We start from the raw sequence: 15,264 nt of genomic DNA, 5'->3' as shown, positions 1-15,264 counted from the left end.
TTATTTTCAATCTTCCCTAATATCAGAGCCTTTTCCAATAAGTCCTGTCTTCTCATTAGGTAGCCAACGTATTTAAGCTTCAGTATTTGACCTTCCAGTGAATAGCCTAAATTAATTTCTTTAAGTATTGAATGAATTGATCATGATGCGGGAAAGATTCCAATCTTTGATTCCCAACCCCCCTAGCTAATGTAAATTACCCTTTGACTCACAAATCCCGGTCCCTTTGAATTCCAATAGAAGGTCCGGACCTATCCCAGCCCCACCTGGATCTAGCCAACTTTGGGGCTACACCCCAAAGCCTCTCGAGCTAAGTCTCCGACTTAAAAGGACCACACTGGAAACCTCTCTTTGCAGAGATTCCAAACATGGTCGCCATGTGAGGACCCTCTGTCCACTGGACCCTCTGTCCAGTGCCCTCCTTATCTCTACCTTCACCTATGTCCTACTTCTAAACTCAATAATAAACCTCTTTTATTAATCTAGCTCTCTGGGCCAATAAATGCTTTTATTGGGAATCCGTGCCGCTTCTAGACCTCATATACCGCCGTATCATTGCGCCGAATCTAAGGGGGTTGCAGGGGAACTCTGTTTGACTCTCTGTACCCCAAACCTGCCACTAGACCTTAACTAAACCCTAATTTCATTTAAGTACCCCAAATGTAGACCTCAACATGTGGTCTACACCTCAACATTTGGTTCCTGACCTCAACAAAATGACTTTTTAACTATTTCTTGTAAGTCAGTAGTGATGTCATACAGATCTTCAGGGAAGTCTTACACTATTTTCCATGAGTTCTATTTTCTTTGATTTTTAAATACCTCCTTTTTTTTTGAATTTTATAAAATGTGCTTACAAAGGGGTTTGGTGGTAGTATATGCTATGTGGTATCATATAGTTAAATTCCCTGGTGTTCTAAGTAGAAGCAATGAACCAGAGATCTGAGAAACCTTTCAAAGTGTGCCCAAGTCCTATGTGTCACATGAAAGCCTCTGACACAAAGGCTACACTCACTAACCTTTTGTTTGCATTCAGCTAATGGCACAATTCTATTACATTCCAGGGACTATGTAAATCTCACTTTTTGTGGCATGGGGTTCTGTATCAGAAGAAGCCAGTGACATTTCACCTCCCTTTTGAGCTATTTGGAGAACACAATCTAATTTGAATAAGCTGGTCCACCTAGCCCAGGGAAACTAGGGTGCAGAGTGGTATGCTTCTTCATACCCAGTATGAAGTATAGATTTGTGGAAGAGATGCACTGTCCAGATGCTGGAGGATAAAGAAAATAAAAACAATGCCACTGTGAGCCTACATAAAGACAGAGAGTGGCTTGTAATATGTACCATGTTACTCTAGTCCCTGCAAAGCTAGGGTAAGGCTAGGGCTAAAGAGACTGTGTGTTTGGTTTTGTTTTTTATGATTAATACTGAAAATTAGTAACTGTCCAGGAGATGCTCACCAATACATATAGATCTTATTTTTGTTTAATTATTTTATTTTGTTACAAGGAAAAGGGATATCCAGAAATGACTGTGATATAAAATTAAAAGTCAGCAATAAAACTTATTTTTACAAAAGAATCAAGGAGTTATGTCTTTGAACTGTAAATATAATTCATGTTGTGTGTGTTTGAGTGTGTGTGTGTTTCCATACGGAGCATTGTTAGAGAGCTGGTGCCCTGGAAAGGTAGGATCCACCATCTACAGGGGGCAAAAAGAATTTCAACGGATCACAAGCTCTTTAACAGCAAAATAACCACCACCTGGGGACTAAAGAAAGTTTCCAAAACAAGAGGGGAGAATTTTAGAAAGGAAAGTTGAAAGAGATTTCCAAGGAGACCTACAAGAACTGGAGCTTTACAAAACAAAATGCAGATCAACTACTATTGATGGTTACAGAGGATAGATAACTTCAGGAAAAAAAAACTGTGACGGGGACCAAGAAGGAACAGGAGCAAAAACTACCTGCTGAGAAATGCCAAGTTGAGTACTTTAAGCAGCAAGCACTACCTTGCAGATAGAGGGGAATACCAGTTTAGGGGAGCAAATCCTGATCTTCCCCCTTCCCTATCCAGGGATGGGAACTTATGTTGTAAGTTGTAAAGTTTTTTAGAGAGAATGTTACTCAGTGATGAGAATTATTACTTTTTATAGGCTCAATTGAATTCTATCAGTTTCTATTAATTTATAAATGAAACTATTCATGTTCTAGCCTGAGTGATTGTAATTGGACTAAACTTGGAGGAGGGCCACTTACTAAAGTTCCAAGATAATCTGATGTGGGCAAAGAGCCAGACAGAGAAATGAGAGGCCCTCTAAGTGCACCTGGGTCTTCATAGCAGGACATAAGAGTTTCAATTACATTGGTCTCTTTTTCTGGGGTTTGGGGAACTAGTACTACAGTTTTGATAATTACTGGTTTATAAAGGTGCTTGAATGTTTGCCAAAGTAAGTACCTTTTCATTAGTCTTTTACTACATTATCCCACCCCCAGAATATCTCTTGATATTCTTGCTTGCTTATATAAATTTTAGTATTTTAACCAGGTGCATAAAGTAGCTCGTTAGTATTTCAACTGATATTGCATCAAATTTATTAAATAATTTGGAATATCAGGACCTTTTTATTATATTTGCCATCTCCCTGTGTAAAGGTTTTGGTTTAATAGCTTACTTTTCATTTATATCCTAATAAATGTATAATTATTTTTATAAAGGTCTATAAGTTAATGTCAAGTATCTGTTATTATTATGATGCTTCAATGATACCATGATCCCATTGATATAGAAAGAAGTGTGGTGACCGGCAAAGATGTCAGAGTTAGCAGGAAGAGATACACATGAACTCTGCTCTTACAAGTATTCCACAAAGGTATGGAAAACCAGACTAAATCTTAATTTAGAAATCTAAAGGAAAAAAAAAATCACAGTTGTAAGGGTTGGATCATGTTCAGTGAATCAGGAAGTAAACAAACAATCAAGCTTGAGACCCCTGGAAGTGATTTCTGTGAATAAACAGGGAGGGATAATGGGCAGGAACTCCGGCCACATTGAGATCGCATTGTTAACAGGAGCGGTCTGCTTCTCTGATTGGCTGTGTGTGACCTCATAGACCCTATTTCAGCTGTAGGACGAGGAAGCAAGTTCTCTTTGACCTGCTGTTTAGTTGGAAGTCAGCAGGAGGTCAGCTAGAGGCAGGATGTAAACGCGTGAATAAAAGACCTTGGGCTTGCACATGGCTGTTCCCGAGCGCTCTACCGTGTATCTATCTAAACCATCATTCCCGTGAAATGGTGGCCAGAGGTCTCTGAGTCATCTCGCACAGAGGGGACCTTGGTAAAATTGGTTTAAGCACCGCAAAAGCCAGTGACCAGAGAGCTCTGGAGGCCTGGGAATGAGGAGCGACTAGCAGGAGTGAATGCAGAGTGGAACAAGGGTGTTCACAAATGTAGTAAATGCCTTGAGTTAACATTCCCACACAGTGAGTCATTTCTTTAGCCCAAGTGAGCTTAGGGAGCAGAGAGGTCTGCGGACACTGGGGACAAAGTCTATTCAGGAACAGGGAATAATTACAGTGAACAGTTGCCACAAAAGACTCAGTTCTTCTTAACTTCAGACCTGGTGTTCTATCTACCTTGCCATCAGTTGCCTGTGTTGAGAAAATACGTAGGTTTATCACCAAGAATAATTTACCCAGGGGCAGCTAGATGGCTCAGTAGACAGAGCACCAGCCCTGAAATCAGGAGGACCTGAATTCAAATTTGGCCTCAGGCACTTCCTGGCTGTGTGGCAAGTCACTTAACCCCAATTGCATCAGCAAAAAAAAAAAAAAAAAAAAAAAATGGAGTTTGGGTGGGAAAAAATATAAAGATTACCCTATCCCACCTAGCCCAGTTACATTTATCAGGCAACAAACAAATCTACATCTATAGTCTACAAAAGAATAGCATCTGGACCCTCTAAGGGCAACAGGAACTTTATTTGGATTGACTGAGAAATTGGTCCCCACCTGGATCATTGCCTTGTCATGGTGGAGAGGAAAATCCTCAAAGAGATGGGAGTAGTTGTCTTGTCTCCTAGACAACCTGTAGGCAGGGCAACAACAAAGAACCAAGAACCAAACTGATTGGAAAAGGAGTACAATAAGGCTATATCTCATCACTTTATTTATAGAACTTACATGCAGAATACATCATGCAAAATGCCAGGCTGTATGAATCAAAAGCTGAATTAAGGTTGCTGAGAGAAATAGCAATAATCTCAGATATACAGATAAAAACCACTCTGATAGCAGAAAGTGAAGAATTAAGAAGCCTCTTGATGAGGGTGAAAAGGAAGAGTGTAAGATTTTGGCAATTTTGCCCATCACTTCCTAGCAAATAGAGGGAGAAGAAAGCTCAGTGTCAGAGTTTATGTTCTTGGGCTCAAAGGTCAGTGCATGCAGTTACTTCAGAATGAGAGTATACTAAGAAGCAGAGATTCCCTCGCTAACCAGATTAGTTAAAGTTATGATCTTTCCAGTAACAATGTATAACTATGAGGAAAGTTGAACACTCCAGAATCAATATTCTTGAATTGTGGTGCTGGAGAAGACTTTTGAGAGTTCCTCGGATAGCAAGACGTTAAAATCTTAGAAAAGGTAATTCAAGCTATTCACTGGAAGGTCAAAAACTGAAGCTTAAGCTGAAATACTTTGGCCACATAAAAAGATGGGACTCATTGAAAAAGCCCCTGATGGTGGGGAAAGATTGAAAGCAAAAAGAAAAAAAAAATTAGTAGGGGATGAGATGTGTCATGGAAACAGTGAACATGAACTTGGATAGATTTCAAGAGATAAAGGAGAATAGAAAGGTCTGGCATGTTGTGGTTCATGGGGTCATGAAGAATTTGAAATTGTTGAACAATGAACAATGACAATGTGGTCATGCTCTTTGGGGCCTTTAGGAAACCACAAATCTAGTTGGCACTGGAGATGTGAATGAGTGGTAAATAGCCAGGAAAAAGCAGTTTTGACCAAACCTCTGAGAAAAATCTTTTTGGATAGAGGAGAAATCTTAGCCTTGGCTTCCTTCCACCATCTTGGAGAACCTTACCAGCATCAAATGGTATGGGGAAATTGGTACTCTCCACCTTCCTGTCAGCATTCCAGCATCATCAGCCCTGGGGCAGTCCTGGGCCTGTAGTAATGTCTGCATCTGGAGCCAAGATGCAATTCTGGCTATATTGCAATACAGATGTAATATAGAAATGCAGCTTTCAGGCTCTGAAAGAAGCCCAGCAGAAGTTTTGTAACATACTTAAAGATAATTTCATGAAGGAAGGAAAAAACAGACTTCCAGAAGCCAAGAATTGTAAGTTAATTGGTCATTTACTCCAAGAAGTCTCTAAGTCTGAACCCACTTTCCTTTATTTTTTTTTTTACTTTCCCTCATTTACAAGTAAAAACAATTTTTAATATTCGTTTTGAACACTTTGAGTTCCACATTCTCTCCCTTCCTTCCTCTCTAACCCATCTCATTGAGAAGACAACCATTCAACACAGGTTATACATGGATAGTCAGGTATAATAGTAGTGCTGTGAAAGAATATATAGACCAAAAAAACAGACCATAAGAAAAACAAAATTAAAAAAGTAAACTTCACTCAGTATGAAGACATCATCAATCTTTTCTCTGGGAATAGATAGCATTTTTCATTGTAAGTCCTTCAGATTTTCTTGGATTATTGTATTGCTGAGAAGTGAATAATATGTAGTTGGACGGATAGTTCATTAGATTTGATTCAGAATTGAACAGGAAGAATAGACCTGGCTGAATTGCATTTAGAAAACTGTGATGTACTTTGAATGACTTCAAGATTTTCCCTAAAAGAAAAACATTTTTCTAAGTAATACTATTTGTCTGTGAAGTGTAGGACAGCACAATGATCTCTGAAAAATCAAAATTTTGAGTCATCCACAAGATGACAAAAGATTGTATAATGAAAATAAATTTGCTGTAGTATATTACCAATGGTGACTCACATGTTAAAAGTAGATGAAAAGATATACAAAAGATATGTAACCAGAAAAAGAAATGAACTAATTGATGTCAAGAGCAAGGAATAAAATGGATATTCAACCTAAATATAAAAGTTCACATCATAAAAAAAAAATCAGAGAAAAGTAGAAAGAATTGTATTTTATAACTATTGGTAAGTGAAGTATTTTCAACTAATCAGGCATAGAAATAATCATGAAATATAAAAACTTTTGTACAAAGTAAATGTAGGTAGGATAAGAAAGGAAAACGTTGATTAGGAAGACTTTGTCTTACATTTCTCTGACAGAAATATCTGAAATATAGAGTATTTATAGAAGCATAAAAAATCTAGAATCATTCCCCAGTCAAAAGATATGAATAAAGTTTCCCCCCAAAATTGCAAACAATTTCCTCAGAAGATAGTATACCCCCCTTTTTTTGGTGAATTTCAGGCAAAGGCTAGAAAATTACATATGTGGTATATCTTATTTAGGGAAGTGTGAATTGGGTAAGGTAGATATAAAAACAAATAAAAATACTTTTCATTTATATAACACTTTACAATTTACAAAGTACTTTTGTGTTAATTGTATGGAAGTGCCATGGTATCCCTTGGGACTCTGAATCCAACAATGTTTGTTTAAGGAAGATGTGATACAATAGGGAAAAATAGGCAATGACTCTGGAGTCAGCCTGTAATGCTCTTCCTCAGCTTCCTTTAATTCCCAATTTAAATCTCATTTTTTCCGCAGGAAGCATTCTCTCTGTTAATTATTTCCTATTTGTCCTGTATAAGGCTTGCTTTGTATAGATTTACATATTGTCTCTCCCTTTAGATTGTAAGCTCTTTGAGAACAGGGACTGTCTTTTTCCTTTTTTTGTTATCTCCAACTACAGATACATATTAGATACTTAATAAATGATTATTGAATTGAACTCAGATGCCAAGTTGGTATATTACCATCTGTTTAACTTTGGGCAAACCACTTAACCTCTCTGGGTTTCATCTGTAAAATGAGGGCAAAAAATGCCCTTTGAGGTGCCTTACAACTGAAAGCTATGATCCTATTGGGTCCTGTGAGATAGTAAAGGCAGAGAATTCCATTTCCACCTCTCTTCCACCCCACATACTTATTATTCAAATGAGAAAACTGAGCTTCAGTGAAAGAAAATGACACAAAGTCATCCAACTAGTATGCAATAGGATTCTGATCTCTTGTTCCAGTGCTTTGTCCACAGAAAACATTCCTGCCCTCAAGGAATTTATAAGGACAATTAATTAACACACCATTTTGCATTCTGTTATATACAAATACAAAGATACGCCTTTATTCTCATATGGGCATTTTATTTGGGAAAAAAGAAGAAATAACATGAAATGATATATACAAAAATTATTGAGACACACCTGGACTTCTGTTTCATTTTTAAAGGACGTTAGTAACTCCAAATTTTGTTTTAGTTTTTATTTGGAACAAATGAATACAATATTAAACTTTTGATTGCAGAAATATTTGGACCAATCAGTATTCATATTCTGGTTAGCATTGCCTCTGGTTAATGCCCTAATAAGTCATAAAAGTGTTTACCTGTTATAATCAATTAGAATCTTTTTTTTTCAAGATAATTTGGTTTATGGATCAGTTATTTCAGTAGTATAGGCACTTTCTCCATGCCTCTTGTGTGGTTCTCATCCCCTCCACAGTTCAAACCAATGATTTATTTCATACTTTTTACATCATACATTTTCTCTCTAACCTTTGTTTAGCTTCAGTACTAATGGAAAAATGGCCTTTAACTCATCAATGACCAAAATCAGTCGTTTATGTAAGATGGGATAATGTTATAAATGAAAAGAAAAGTGAGATCCCATGGATTTTCCAAGAGTGAGCCAGCCCAACAAGAATACAATCACACATCATTACTTATGTTACTCCAAACAGTTCACCATAGTACCATTCCTTTGTTCTGGTCAAAAAAATAATAGATTCACATTGCCATATATCACAAAGCAACCAAACTGATTATACTATTACAGAGCAGCATGCATATATTGGTGGCTTAAGATGTGTCTCGTATGTTTCTCTTGTTCTGATAAAGCAATTGAAATATGACCGAAGGCTTGATTAAAAATAATTTCAGGAATAGTGTTACAGATTTTAAATTAATTCATGCTGAAGAAAACAATTATTTGAAGTTGGAATAAATATACATATTTAAAATTAAAGATTGTCACTAGCAATATTTGGTTTGAAAACAAAGATTCCTTATAAGTATGTTTCACACACATACCATTTTCGCTATATAGTTTATGTAGGTTTTCTTCCTTTTTCCCTGCCCACCATCCCATAACCCTACCATAGTCAATGTGTGCTCAGGACTTGTAAAATAATTGATATGGAAGAGAGATTACAGGATATCTTTAATTGTAATGAAAATTTTTCTTCTTACATATTTTTAAATCTTTTCATATTGCCATACTATCTTCTAACTTGGAGAAAAAATTACTTTTTTTTTTTTTTTTCCCACGCACATGATTGCCCTCTTGGCAATGTGCTTGTTAGAACTCCCTTCAAAGACTTGGTAAAAGTCACAGAAGAGGGTTAAAAGATCCCTTTTCATTGAAAGAATGTCTCTTGGCCACTTTTAAAATTTTGTTTTCTTATCAAACTTTCAGAGTTTCAACTAAGAGGGAAATGATGCTGTATTAGTGGATCAGGATCTCCTAGGTTCCTTTCTATCCAGAGAAGCAAAACAAGGAATTAGAAATAATCAAATAAAAGCTGGAAATAATTTTAGTTCTATTTCAGTTCATTTAACAGGTAAAGGAAACTGAGACCAGGCAAAAGGCTGGTATGTGGTAATACTAGGATTAGAATTTGTGCCACCTTAATTATTAATCCTCTTTATATAGTAACAAACATTTCTCCTAGGAAAGGAATAAAGGGACTTATGCAAATAAACATGTTAGTGAGAAAGGTAGATTTCTTACAAAAATATAATGCATCATCCTAACTAAATACCATACCACCTTGCATTTGTATAGCATTATTTTTAAAAGTATTTTCACATTATTTAGTGATAAAATTTCTACTTAAAAGGGGAATTGTATGAATAAATAGGGTAATTAGGAAATTAGGCATCTTTGAAATAACCACGCAAGCCAGGTAATGTAAGCATTATTTTCTTCATTTTATAAGTATGGAAAGAATATGTGCATTATTTTATATTTTGTTATCCATGCTACTGCTTCTCCCCTATTAATGTGAATAGTTAATTATATATGCTGATAACACTAAGTATGAAAGCTTCCTCTTTTATTATTGACTGCACTGATGTGAACCCCAACTCAGAAGTAACTTAGTTTTCTGACTTGCAAATAACCATTTGCTTTCCCATCTTTTTCATAGAATGGTGATGAAATACAGCTCTTAGGAGAGGGCTTTGGGTCATAAAGGTTCCTGGTAGTCTTGATGGTATCACAACCAATGCTTGCCTGCTGGTGATAATGAAGTGGCTGCTATGATAGGGGAAAACCTAATCTGATATAAAATGGTTAAATTTTTCCCCTTTAGCACCAGAACTAGCACCTGTAATGAGGCTGCTGGGTAAGGAGAACTCCCTTGGAGCTTGATAACAAAAGGAGTGTAACAGTACCACATTACAGACTGTTTTATGATTCTCCCTTTTCTTTGGGCCCTTTCTGTTCCTCTCCCTAACCCTGGGCCCCGGAGCCAAATTCCTGTTATAGCAGTTTTCTTCCTTCATCTATTAGAATGGGGCTCAATCCAGGCAGATTGATTTTAATACCATAATGGAAACAAAACCAGATCAAGAATAGAAAAAGGAAGAAATGGAGGAAGTGAATAATATCTCCTTACCCCATTTACCCCTAGAAACCAATCATACTTGGGAGGAGTAGACAAAGCTGACAGGAAGATCAGGTGCACAATCACATGTAGGTCTTCTCTATTCAAAGTGACACAAATAATTATTTAAAAACCTTACAAAATATGTTTTATTTTTATTTTATTTATAATAAAACATATTACTGTATATATGTCTTAAAAGACTTCTTGCTCTTGAAAAACAATAAGATCTACTTATAGGCTTAATGTTAAATGACTAAAGTTACCAATTTCAACTTCCCAAACAAAATCTTGACCTCAGATGAATTTATCCTCATCTATCTTGACTTTATTTAGCCTCAAAAATGGACAAATTCAGGGATGAGGAAGAGGCCCAACAGGTTATAGAATAAGATAACAGATTTCAAAGAGCCTGACAAGATCTCAGAGATTATCTGATTCATTCCTTATTCACATCATAAATCTAATCTGCATTCCCAAAGACTGAACATTCAGTTCTCACTTTGAGATCTACTATGATGCGGAATTCTTTGTGACAGCTGATTCTGATTTTGGACAGCTTTAATTGTTGGAAAATGTTGGAAAGTGTTTATGTTTGAATTGAAATCAGCCTCCTTTGTAAATTCCCACCCATAGCAAAGTCTGTGTTTAGGAGCCGAGTCTAATTCTTCTTCCACATGACAATGTTTCAGATATTTGAACCCAATTATCTTGCTATACCCTCTTCCTCCCTCCACCTTCCAAGTCTTAAATATTTCCAGTTTCTTTAAATAAATCATACCAGTTCCCTCTGCTCTCACTTTTTCAGGTCAACCATCCTCTATAAGCAATTCACAGTGTTTGGGCTCAAAATGAAATGATGCTGGGATTCAGTTTTCCCTTTTTCTCAGTGCCAATGAGTGAAAATGAGAAAAAGGAGCTTTTTGCATATCTTTGAAGGAGAAATGCTCGAGATCAGGTTGCAAATTTAAAGTTTGCTGTTCTTAGTCCCTTTTTCACTGATGGTGCAATAATAGCTGTTTGTACAGCAGGCAGGAAATAGCTCAGTGGGGAGTGGAGTTGAACTGCTATTAAGTTTTGCCATTAGGCAATTAACCTTCAGTTCCTCCTCCTTCCCTTCAAATACCCCCAATCAGTTTTTTAAATATACAAACCGCAAAAATAAAGAGGTTCAAGGTTGAAGAAAAGGAAAGGAATGGGGGTGGGAGTGGTAGCTAACACCTTTTATCTCCTGCGAATGGATTCAAAACATGTCTTTAGAGACTTGCCAATTCACTAGCAGGAGGCCTGACTTTTGTTAAGAATATGGTTCCTACATCTCCTTATCAAGTTTTGTTAAACTTCCTTTGGAAATGACACACCATTGTTTTTCCACTTCTGGCATCTTATGAACTTAGGTGTTTTTGTTTCTGTTTTATTTGTTTAGGAGGAAGCAACTGGAATATCTAAAGTAGGAAGAAATATGGGGAATTAAAGGATTATAAATGGTTGTTTTGTGGTAGAACAGCTATTTTGACCTTCCCTTTTCCAGGCCCTAGGTAATTATAGAAAAGAGAAAGGAAACTGTAGGCTTTGGATTTGCAAAGAGACTTCAGAAATTCTACAGAATGTTGATTATTTTCTCCTGTTTTATTGTTATGTAAGATAGATGGCATAGTTATTATTAAGTATTTCTTTGCCATGTTCAACTTTTTTGCTTACTGGTTATTTATATTTTTCATGATGGTTTTCTAGGTAAAGATCATTTTAATTATATCCTGAGTTGATATTTTTGCTACAGAGTGTGATAAGGAGAAGGGAAGTCTGAGGATAATTGACAATATAGAATTCAACTAGTTTAAACACCCCACTTTCACATCAGTAATTGGAGGATTTCCTGAAGGCCCAGAGTTTTATGAATTTTATGAATAATTTGTATGTTTAACCTTTTTAACTTTGCAGAGAAAAACAACTATATATGGCTTATCATAGACTGACCCACCCTCATAACTAATTGAGGGGTGGTTCTGAACAAGGGGCCTTTGGGCTTTTCCATCACAACTTCTCTCCCACCCTCTGTTCCTCCACACACAGGAGAGAGCAAAGGACCTCAAGTCAAGGTCACAACCTGAACCAGTGCCTGGGTAGAGATAGGTGTGGTTGGGAAGAGTAGTCCACAGCTAAACTATCATCTATAGCCACACCTGCTGGGTATCAAGAATATAGCTAAATTTCAACTAAAATAAATTCAAAAAAGATATATTAAAAACCAGTTCATTATGGTGGGAACAATACAGAGTGTAGGTAAGGCACAATCCCTGCTCTCAGTTTGGTGATTCGAAAGTGTTTCAACAAGTCCCCATTTCACGTATTCCCATTCCTACAACCAAAAGATTTACAAAGAAATACACAAGTTCTTTTACGACTAAATTCCAAGTTACTTGTGGGTAATGCTGTGCATTTCTGACAATGCTTAGAATATAGGAATTCAGACTGTTTATCTGAATTTTTTAATAATATCATCTTGCTAAAAATGCATTAGTTCATTGATTATAACTTGTTTCACTTCTGGCTAGGGAATAAATGTCTTTCTCAATTCTTCATTGATGAAAAGTTGATCTAAGGTGAAGACTGAATTTTGTTGTTATTTGTTTTGATTTTTGTATGAGGGTAGAACAAGGTGTTAGCAGATATGTGATCAATAGGAACTGATAGGGATACAATGCTTTTAAGGTTTAGTCACCTTCTCACATTTGAGCCTCATACAAACCTGTAAAGTAGGTGATAGTATTAACATCACTCTTATAGATAAGGAAATAGGTTCAGAGAGGAGTCTGGATTTGCCTAGGTTCATAAGCTAGTAAGTCTCTTGGGGCTAGATTTATACTTAGATCTTTCTTACCCCAAGCTCAGCACTCTAGTCCATTAGGTCATACTTCCTTTATTTTTAAAGATGGTGGTAAGCTTAGACATTTGTTTAATAATCTCTGTGCTGTGATATTTGATGGCTGGTGAAAATAGAGACTGCTATTTCAAGTAAGGGGTTCTATATATGAACTGGTCCTATCGAATTTTCTACAGTGGGTTTTTTCGGCTTACTGGCTTGAGAAACTTTATGATGTCCTACAAAGTTGGAAAGGGAACATCAGGATGATTATGAAAAGACCCACTATATTTGGAGTACATTTGGAGTACATAATAAAATCTCATTTCATACCGCAGCTATCAGCTATTTTTTTTAAACCATAAAGAGCTGAAATACAACTGCTTATAGTGTCTATAGATTTCAGCATATATGTCAACTATAACCGTCACTATATAAATATTCTAGAAAAAATAATTTAGGCTGTTTTGAAGATCCAAATGTAGATAAGGATAACAACACAAGACATAGTGATTAGAAATACTTCATTTTTAAAACAAAGACTGTACTAAATGTTGATCTAATATTCTACAAATTAAGAGCTGTAACACAACATATATTCATTTTCTCATTAACTTATTTTAATGCTGCTGAGAAAAATTGGGTCTACATAGCAGAGATAATTGGCCATAGAATTTAAACTCTGAATTTGGTCTCTATGTGTGCCAGCTGGTATACTCCAGGCTTAGTTGGGAAATAAGGAAAAATTAGGAAGAAAGGAAGGAAGGAAAAGAAAAAGAAAGTTAAGGAGAAAAATAGGAGAAATGGGAGACAGGAAAAGATAAGAAGGAAAAAAAAAGAAATATGCATAGAGAGGAGTTGCAGAATACCTTATATACCACTAGGTAGCACCAATGCCCAAGGCTGCCTACTGTTGTTGTTGTAGCATGCTTTTTTCTTTCATTTAGTACTGAATGATTAGGTTAAAAACTTGTGCAGATTCAATATCCAGTTAAGTCATTTGTATTCTCATAGGCTGTGTCTGCACTATGAGAAACATTTGATGACAAGTGAAAAATCCAGTCTGAACTGGTTCACAAATGAGGAGACCTTCTGTAGTGGAGAGACAAAGCAGGTATACAGAACTGATCTGATTTTTTCACTTTTCATTCTGTATTTTGGCACTATGTAGACAAAGCCACAGAGGTTTAAAATTAGTTCAAACAATGCATTTCAAAAGTGCAGTTAAAAGAAAATCTTGATGAGCAGTAGTATGGTGAATTTAAAAGGAATTCAGAACTCCAAAAATCTTTTACCTTTTGTTAAAATGTTAAAAACGATGTTTGAAAAATGCTAAAACAGCCTTTCAAATGGTTACCATTGCTTGATAGTAAGAAACAATTTATGCTGGACAAGTAGTGAAAGGAGCTTTAATTAATTTCACTACCTGTTGATCTCTTAGCTGGTTAATATTATATTTTGGGCTGGTAAATACTTTGCAGTTGTTTTCCTAAGGCTGTTAGAAAAGGTGATGCTCTTCCATATGTGATGATAATACTACTGGCCCACCATAAGTAGGGTGTGTTCTTCCAATAATTTTCCAGTCCCACGGAATCTATCTATACTGTCACCCAATAGAGGGTTGGCAATACTGGCACATTTCTTTTGTTATGTCAGCAGAATGTCTCTGTGACAATTAGCCTAACTCAAAGCAGTGTATGTAAACAGAGCTAGGGCTTGATAAAAACAACTATACTAAAAACATACCTGATGTGCTAAAATCCTCTTTGTGGTTAAAAATGAGCTTCTGTGGGAAGTAAAACACAGGTTGTTTACACTGAATAAACTGGGCAAGAAATCTCTACATGAAGGCAGTTAATGTCGTTCCTGATGGTTGCCACTCAACTAAAGTCTATATCAATCCACTGTTCACTGTGCATGCCAGAATCACACATGATGAAAATAAAAATATGTGCACATTATTCATCAGAGGGAAATGATATCACACACAAACAAAATAAAGTTAACAGTATTAGTGGTGTGAATAAAGAGGGAGCAATTAACGGAAATGAATGACCTTTGTAAAAATGGTCTCGCTGGGGCAAGAGTTTAAGGTTGCAATCTTAACAGCTAGCTGCCTTAGGCAGAGCAGCACTTCTCCAATGGCTGGGTTATCGCCGGTCACCTTCTACTCGTTTCTTGCGAACTAGGCCAAAGAGAAATTAAAATAAATAAATAAAAAATAAGATTAATCAGAATAAATTTACTATTGGCAAAACATTTCAGACTTTAAATGCTCACACACAAAAAAGTAGTCCCATACATATTCTACATACATTTAGAACATAATGATCAAAACTCTCAATCATCTGCATCTGTGGATGGGAATAGTATCATCTGAACATTTTAAAAATGGTCTTGGAATATATTTTGGTATTTACATTTGAATTCCGGTAATGCAGAATTTTTCATACTATATTTCCATTCAGGAGGAGCCAGAAGAAAGGGCTAGTTTCTCGGTACTCTCTCTT

At 36.2% G+C, this 15,264-nt stretch overlaps 1 protein-coding gene across 2 annotated transcripts in view; it reads right to left on the bottom strand.

The window, feature by feature from the left end:
• Positions 1 to 8,513: 8,513 nt before the first annotated feature.
• The window catches only part of TMOD2 (tropomodulin 2), a 47,113-nt gene continuing 40,362 nt past the window's right edge, over positions 8,514 to 15,264 (bottom strand). For both annotated transcript variants that reach the window (XM_012545439.3, XM_031955207.1), the window contains exon 10: positions 8,514 to 14,939. In XM_012545439.3, the coding sequence (XP_012400893.1) occupies positions 14,905 to 14,939 (35 nt within the window). In that variant the 3' untranslated portion in view covers positions 8,514 to 14,904. The remainder of the gene's footprint in view (positions 14,940 to 15,264) is intronic.

The sequence above is a fragment of the Sarcophilus harrisii genome, chromosome 2 (genome assembly GCF_902635505.1).
Source record: "Sarcophilus harrisii chromosome 2, mSarHar1.11, whole genome shotgun sequence".
Taxonomy (NCBI): Eukaryota; Metazoa; Chordata; class Mammalia; order Dasyuromorphia; family Dasyuridae; genus Sarcophilus; species Sarcophilus harrisii.
The sequence above is the reverse complement of the archived record's forward strand: the minus strand, read 5'-3'. Positions and strand labels throughout refer to the sequence as shown.